The sequence below is a fragment of the Nicotiana tomentosiformis genome, chromosome 2 (assembly GCF_000390325.3).
Source record: "Nicotiana tomentosiformis chromosome 2, ASM39032v3, whole genome shotgun sequence".
NCBI lineage: Eukaryota > Viridiplantae > Streptophyta > Magnoliopsida > Solanales > Solanaceae > Nicotiana > Nicotiana tomentosiformis.
The window spans coordinates 32,918,224-32,926,906 of NC_090813.1; the positions used below are offsets into that span (position 1 = coordinate 32,918,224).

Below are 8,683 nucleotides of genomic sequence, written 5' to 3' on the forward strand. Positions count from 1 at the left end.
GGATAACTTCCCATTACCGAACATCCACATTCTAATTGACAATTGTGCCAAGCACGAGATCAGGTCTTTTGTGGATTGCTATGCGGGATATCACCAGATCCTGATGGATGAGGAAGATGCAGAAAAGACAGCATTCATCATGCCATGGGGGACATATTGCTACCGGGTAATGCCATTCGGTTTGAAGAATGCTGGGGCAACTTACATGAGGGCAATGACTACCATATTTCATGACATGATACACAAGGAAATTGAGGTTTATGTAGATGATGTGATCATAAAGTCAAAGAAGCAGTTCGACCATGTTGGAGACTTGAGAAAGTTTTTCCAAAGGCTCTGTAGGTACAACCTCAAGCTCAATCCGGCAAAATGTGCATTTGGTGTCCCGTCCGGGAAACTGTTGGGATTCATAGTCAGTCAAAGCGGTATTGAGTTGGACCCGTCAAAGATCAAAGTCATCCAAGAATTACCACTGCCAAAGAAAAAAACCAAGGTGATGAGCCTTCTCGGAAGGTTAAACTACATCAGCAGGTTTATTGCTCAACTCACGACAACTTATGAGCCCATCTTTAAGTTGCTGAAGAAGAATGTTGCGGTTAAGTGGACTGATGAGTGTCAGGAAGCATTTGATAAGATCAAGAGTTACTTGTCAAACCCACCTGTACTGGCCCCGCCGGAACCTGGGAGACCTTTAATTCTCTATTTGACGGTCTTGGATAATTCTTTTGGTTGTGTGTTGGGTCAACACAACATCACGGGCGAGAAAGAGCAAGCCATTTATTATCTCAGCAAGAAGTTCACTCCTTATGAGGTTAAGTATACTCTTCTTGAAAGGACATGTTGCGCCCTGACTTGGGTGGCACAAAAGGTGAAGTATTATCTGTCATCCTACACTACTTACCTCATTTCTTGCATGGATCTTCTAAAGTATATCTTTCAGAAGCCTATGCCCACAGGAAGACTGGCAAAGTGGTAGATTTTACTCACAGAGTTCGACATCATCTATGTGACTTGGACCGCGATGAAAGCCCAAGCCCTGGCCGATCACTTGGCCGAGAATCCGGTGGATAAAGAATATGAGCCACTGAAGATTTATTTTCCTGATGAAGAAGTGATGTATGTTGACAAGGCTGATCATGATGAAAAGCCAGGTTGGAAACTCTTCTTTGATGGAGCTGCTAACATGAAAGGTGTCGGAATAGGGGCTGTACTCATTTCTGAAACAACACATCACTACCCCGTAACAACTTAGCTTTGATTTTATTGCACTAACAACATGGCTGAATACGAAGCATGCATTCTGGGTTTGAGGCTAGCTATAGACATGGGAATTCAGGAAATATTGGTTTTGGGAGATTCAGATTTGTTGGTTCACCAGATTCAGGGAGAATGGGATACTCAGGATTTGAAGCTCATATCGTATCGACAATGTCTGCATGATCTTTGTCAACGATTTAGGTCAGTAAAATTCAAGCATATTCCCAGGATTCATAATGAGATCGCGACGCCTTGGCTACTCTGGCGTCAATGTTACACCATCCAGATAAGACGTACGACGACCCTCTGCATATCCAAGTCCGTGATCAGCACGCTTATTGTAATGTGGTTGAAGAGGAAACTGATGGTGAACCTTGGTTCCACGATGTCAAGGAATACATCAAGTCAGGGGTATATCCGGTACATGCCACAAGTGATCAAAAGAGAACCATTCGACGTCTGGCTAGTGGATTTTTCTTAAGTGGGGGAATCTTGTACAAGAGGACTCCAGATCTAGGATTACTAAGGTGCATAGACGCTAAACAAGCTTCGACTATCATGGCCGAAGTGCATTCCGGAGTTTGCAGGCCACATATGAGTGGGTATGTCTTGGTAAAGAAGATTCTTTGAGCAGGTTATTATTGGCTCACCATGGAACGAGATTGCGTTAGCTTTGTTCGCAAATGTCATCAATGCCAGGTGCACGGTGATTTGATTCATTCCCCGCCATCTGAGATGCACACAATGTCTGTACCTTGGCCATTTGTTACTTGGGGCATAGATATCATTGGACCAATTGAGACAGCAACGTCAAACGAGCATAGGTTTATTCTGGTGGCCATTGATTACTTTACCAAGTGGGTCGAAGCTGTAACTTTCAAGTCCGTAACCAAGAAGGCGGTGGTAGACTTTGTTCATTCAAATATCATTTGTCGATTCGGAATTCCCAAGATAATCATCACAGACAATGCTGCTAACCTCAATAGTCATTTGATGAAAGAGGTATGCCAACAGTTCAAGATTATGCATCGAAACTCCACTCTGTATCGTCCTAAGGAAAACGGAGCTGTTGAGGCTGCTAACAAGAACATAAAGAAGATACTTCGTAAGATGGTGCAAGGTTCCAGGCAATGGCATGAAAAGTTACCTTTTGCTTTACTGGGTTATCTCACTACTGTTTGCACCTCAGTAGGTGAGACTCCTTATTTGCTGGTATATGGAAATGAGGCAGTTATACCTGCAGAAGTTGAGATTCCATCCCTTCGGATCGTGGTTGAAGTTGAAATTGATAATGATGAGTGGGTCAAAACCCGGCTAGAGAAGTTGAGTTTGATTGATGAAAAACGATTGGCAGCAGTATGCCATGGTCAATTGTATCAGAAGAGAGTGGAAAGAGCATACAACAAGAAGGTGCGTCCCCAGAAATTTGAAGTGGGCCAGTTGGTATTGAAACGCATCCTTTCACATCAGGCTGAAGCTAAAGGCAAGTTCGCCCCAAACTGGCAGGGGCCGTTCATTGTGACAAAGGTGTTGCCCAATGGTGCTTTGTATTTAACAGACATAGAAGGTAAATGTGTGGATATGGCTATCAATTCTGATGTAGTCAAGAGATATTATGTATAATTTCTTTGCTTATCTTCAATCGCATTTTGTACTAGGCATGTTCAAAATTGGAATAACGAAGGCATTTTATTCTGCTATCCCAAACACTTTTATCATTTGTTACCTTTTTTTGAGCCTTATTTATTTTCTTTCACACCCCTCTTTTGGAATCAGAAGTAGAGCTGGAAATAGAAAAGAAAAAGAAAAGACAAAAAAAAAAGAAAAAAAAGAAAAAGAGAAAAGCAAAAGAAAGAAAAGAGAAAAAAGGAGAAAAAGGAAAAGAAAAGCAAAGTAACAAAAACAAAACAACTTTTACTAGTTTGAACTACGTTCGACCTGATTCCTTTTAAGGATACGTAGGCAGCCTTACACGGTTCGGTCCCATCAGAATAAAAATCCAAAATTCCCCAGATTCGAAGAAACTGGGGCAGAAGTTTTAGTTTTGTAAAAAGATCTGATTCCAAAAGTTGTAATTTTGAACCCCTTCATCTTAAATTATTTTGAGCCTGCATGCCACCCTTTCTTTCTAACCCTGTCCAAAACCTACACTACAGTCCAAAGAAAGACCTTCTGATCAACTTTGTGGATGCCAAGTCAAGTGAGATGGAGGTATGATTTACTTCATGGGTAGCACCTTTGTTCATGGGCATAAGGAAAAGTGAATAAATGAGAGAGTCTTATTGGTAAAAACCCTCACAGGCACCATATGGCGATGGTGAGTCGAGAGAAAATTCAAATGAGAGAGTCTTATTGGAGAAAACTCTTACGGGCACTATAAGGCGACAGTGAGTTGAGAGAGGAGTAAATAAGAGAGGCTTGCTAGTGAAAACCCCTCGAGGCATTACAAGCCGAATGGGGTTCATGACTTTACAGAGAAATTGAATTATGGAAACCCCGGTTTTGAAGTATGAAGACATGGCATGAACTGAAATGTGATTAGTTGGATGGATTAGGCTGATCAATCCGAAATGCATGTCATGATCATTGGATCCAGTTGCTTTATTCAGGTTAGTCTCTTTTCCATTTTTCTTCAAATAGTCATCTCTGTTTTTTCCTTTTAATTCCTAATTCTCTAAGTCACTTCGCTTCGTTTCTTTTGGGTCTATTTTTCTAAGTCTCAATCAAATTAGTCTTTGTTAAGCAAGCAAGAAAGGACTTCAAAGCTCATTACCAGATTTTTATTTGCACCAAGCAAAATTCGGCCAGGAACATCACAAGTGACATGATTTAGAATGAGCAATGCGGTGGTAACTGAAGTTCAGGTGGTCAAGTGATTCATGAATTTGTAGGAAATGTAAAGGTTCAATAGTTGTCAGAATAAAAGTGCCATACGATGAGTTGAATGTAAGGGATTCAAGACATTCAGAGGTTTTGTGGTCGAGGTCCGATCAAAAGGTCAAACAATTCTTTGTAGCTCGAAGCATCTAATCAAAATGAAGCGGGGTAGTGGCAGAAGCAGACACTTTCAGTAAGGATGCCACAAACTAACCACCACATTTTCAAACTGACAAAATTTTCTTTGTTTTAAGCAGGGGCAAGAAATCTTGTTTGCTTTGCCAGGAATTCCCCATGAGGAAAGCATGTTCTAGATAAGTTCAGTTTTAAGTTTTCAGGACCCTCCTGGATAATGGGAGTTAAGTTCAACTGTTCAGGACCCTCCTGGATAATGGGATTTAATTTCAGGTTTTCAGGACCCTCCTCAATAATGGGATCTAGTTTTAAATTTTCAGGACCCTTCTGGATAATGGGATTCAACTAACAATCAATGAATGTTCCTGGTACAAACTGGGGCAGAAAACTTTCTCTGTTTTGTCTGTGTTGTTGTGATAGCAGGTGACCACTTGGAGAATGAGGGAATTTATTTCAAGTTTTAAGTCAGTAGGCGCCCACCTGGAGAATGAAGAAATTTATTTCAAGTTTTAAGTCAGCATCAGGTGCCCACCTGAAGAACGAGGAAATTCATTTTAAGTGTTAAGTCAACATCAGGCACCCACCTGGAAAATGAGGGAATTCATCTCAAGTTTTAAGTCAGCAGGCGCCCACCTGGAGAATGGGGAATTTATTTCAGTTTTAAATCAGCAGGCGCCCACCTAGAGAACAAGGGAATTTATTTCAGTTTTAAGTCAGTAGGCACCCACCTGGAGAACAAGGGAATTTATTTCAGTTTTAAGTCAGCAGGCGCCCACCTAGAGAACGAGGGAATTTATTTCAGTTTTAAGTCAAAATCAGGTGCCCACATGGAGAACGAGGGAATTTATTTCAGTTTTAAGTCAGCAAGCCCCACCTGGAGAATGGAAAATTTATTTCAGTTTTAAGTCAGCATCAGGCGCCCAACTGGAGAACGAGGGAATTCATTTCAGGTTTTAAGTCAACATTAGGTGCCCACCTGGAGAACGTGGGAATTCATTTCAGGTTTTAAGTCAACATCAGGCGCCCACCTGGAGAACGTGGGAATTCATTTCAGGTTTTAAGTCAACATCACGCGCCCACCTGGAGAATGAGGGAATTCATTTAAGGTTATAAGTCAGCATCAGGCGCCCACTTGGAAAACGAGAGAATTCATTTCAAGTTTTAAGTCAACATCAGGCGCCCATCTAGAGAACAGGGGAATTTATTTCAGTTTTAAGTCAGCAGGCACCCACCTAGAGAACAAGGGAATTTATTTCAGTTTTAAGTCAGCAGGCGCACACCTGGAGAATGAGGAAATTCATTTTAGTTTTATGTCAAAATCAGGTGCCCATCTTGAAAATGAGGGAATTCATTTCAGTTTTAAGTTAGCAGGCGCCCACCTAGAGAACAAGGGAGTTTATTTCAGTTTTAAGTGAGAAGGCGCCTACCTGGAGAACAAGGGAATTTATTTCAGTTTTAAGTCAGCAGGCGCACACCTGGAGAACGAGGGAATGTATTTCAGTTTTAATTCAAAATCAGGCGCCCACCTGGAGAATGAGGGAATTTATTTCGATTTTAAGTCATCAGGCGCCCACCTGGAGAACGAGGGAATTCATTTCAGGTTTTAAGTCAGCATCAGGCGCCCACCTGGAGATCGAAGAAATTTATTTTAGGTTTTAAGTCAGCATCAGGCGCCCACCCGGAGAACGAGGGAATTCATTTCAAATTCAAGTCAGCATCAGGCACCCAACCTAGAAAATGAGGGAATTCACTTCAAGTTTTAAGTCAACATCAGGTGCCCACCTGGAGAAGGATGGAATTTATTTCAATTTTAAGTCAGCAGGTGCCCACCTGGAGAACAAAGGAATTTATTTCAGTTTTAAGTCAGCAGGCGCCCACCTGGAGAACGAGGGAATTCATTTCAATTTTAAGTCAAAATCAGGTGCCCACCGGGAGAACGAGGGAATTCATTTAAGTTTTAATTCAAAATCAGGCGCCCACCGGGAGAACGAGGGAATTTATTTCAGTTTTGAGTCAGCAGGCGCCCACCTGGAGAACAAGGGAATTTATTTCAGTTTTAAGTCAGCAGGTGCCCACCTCGAGAATGAGGGAATTCATTTCAGTTTTAAGTCAAAATTAGGCGCCCACCGGGAGAACGAGAGAATTTATTTCAGTTTTAAGTCAGCAGGCGCCCACCTGGAGAACGAGGGAATTTATTTCAATATTTAGTCAAAATCAGGTGCCCACCAGGAGAACAAGGGAATTTATTTCAGTTTTAAGTCAGCAGGGGCCCACATGGAGAACGAGGGAATTTATTTCAGTTTTAAGTCAGCATCAGGCACCCACCTGGAGAATGAGGGAATTCATTTCAGGTTTTAAGTCAGCATCAGGCGCCCACCTAGAGAACGAGGGAATTCATTTCAGGTTTTAAGTCAGCATCAGGCGCCCACCTGGAGATCGAGGGAATTCATTTCAGGTTTAAGTCAGCATTAGGCGCCCCACCTGGAGAACGAGGGAATTCATATCAAATTCAAGTCAGCATCAGGCACCCACCTGGAGAAGGAGGGAATTCATTTCAAGTTTTAAGTCAATATGAGGTGCCCACCTGGAGAGGGAGGGAATTTATTTCAATTTTAAGTCAGTAGGCGCCCACCTGGAGAACAAGGGAATTTATTTCAGTTTTAAGTCAGCAGGCGCCCACTGGAGAACGAGGAAATTCATTTCACTTTTAAGTCAAAATCAGGCACCCACCGGGAGAACGAGGGAATTTATTTTAGTTTTAAGTCAGTAGGCGCCCACCTGGAGAACAAGAGAATTTATTTCAGTTTTAAGTCAAAATCAGGCGCCCACCGAGAGAACAAGGGAATTTATTTCATTTTTAAGTCAGCAAGCGCCCACCTGGAGAACGGGGGAATTTATTTCAGTTTTAAGTCAGCATCAGGCGCCCACCTGGAGAACGAGGGAATTCATTTCAGGTTTTAAGTCAACATCAGGTGCCCACCTGGAGAACGAGGGAATTCATTTCAGGTTTTAAGTCAGCATCAGGCGCCCACCTGGAGAACGAGGGAATTCATTTCAGGTTTTAATTCAGCATCAGGTGCCCACATGGAGAACGAGGAAATTCATTTTAGGTTTTAAGTCAGCATCAGACGCCTACCTGGAGAATGAGGGAATTTATTTCAAGATCAAGTTAGAGGTAACAGATGCTCGCCTCAAGAATGCGAGTCGGTAGTTCGAGATGGACAACAGAACTATAGAAGATTCAAGATCAAATTCCTAAAGACCTATATATAGGAATCTTGTAACTCATAGCTGATAGACTTGCTTAGTTTCTTTTCATTTTGATTTTGGTGTAATAAGGAGTTCAGCAAGCAGTAGCAGTAGCAACAGTAGTGGAATCACTACTTCTCGGTAGGCCCAGCTACCGAAACTTCCAGAACTACACTGACCTGATTCCTTTATAGCCAAGGATATGTAGGAAACCTCCGAAGCAAGGTTCGGTCAAACTTTTTCAAAACATTTCCCATGGAGTGTCCAAACGGGCAAAAATTGCTCGTATTTGCTCACTTTATCCTTGCCCGAAAACTCTTCGTGTTTCCGAGCAAATTATTATTATTTTACCTCTATTTCTGTTATTATTATTATTGCGTACAGGTTAATGTAAGTGAAATGCCTTAGTGTCACGACCCAAATTCTAACTTGTCGTGATGACGCCTATCTCAAAACTAGTCAAGTCGAAAATCTCAATAAACCACAATTTCTTTTAAGTTTAAAAATATAATATTTAAATAAAATCCACAAATCCTACAAATACCGATAAAACCACTCCCAAAACCTGGTGTCGCTGAGTACATGAGCATCTAATATGATTACAAATCTGGAAAATACGGTCCATACTAGTCTGAGACCAAATACAGTAAATAAGGAGATAGGAAAGGAGAGGCAAGGTCTGCGAAACACGGAGCTACCTCAGAATCTCTGTAAAATTAGTTGTGCGAAAGAATCAACACCCACTATGTTTGGGAACACCTGGATCTGCACACGAAGTGCAGGGTGTAGTGTGAGTACAACCAACTCAGCAAGTAACAATAATAAATAAAGAACTGAAGACAGTGACGAGCTACACAGTTATAATTCACTTTCAGTAATTCCAACAAAGAATAAACATGCTTTCAAATCCGGCAGTTTAAGTCAAATCAATTTTATACAATTCAAGTTCATGTAATCCGGATATAAAATCTTTCAGAGAATTTCACAATAATGATAAATAGCAACTAAGTGCAACAACAAATGAAAAGCAAGTACAGCCTCTCCGGGCAACAGTTACTCCACTCGTCACAACAACTCAACCACTCGGCTCTCATCCCTCAGCACTCACACTCAATGGGCACCCGCGCTCACTGGGGGTGTACAGACTCCGGAGGGGCTCCTACAG

The 8,683-nt window shown here is 41.7% G+C and overlaps 1 protein-coding gene across 1 annotated transcript; it reads left to right on the forward strand.

Moving 5' to 3' along the window:
- Positions 1-1,527: 1,527 nt before the first annotated feature.
- Positions 1,528-4,448, forward strand: LOC138904586 (uncharacterized). The gene is made up of 4 exons (XM_070193093.1): positions 1,528-1,869; positions 1,957-2,667; positions 3,813-3,866; positions 4,392-4,448. The coding sequence occupies exons 1-4, from the start codon at positions 1,528-1,530 to the stop codon at positions 4,446-4,448; spliced, it is 1,164 nt and encodes a 387-aa protein (XP_070049194.1).
- Positions 4,449-8,683: the final 4,235 nt, after the last annotated feature.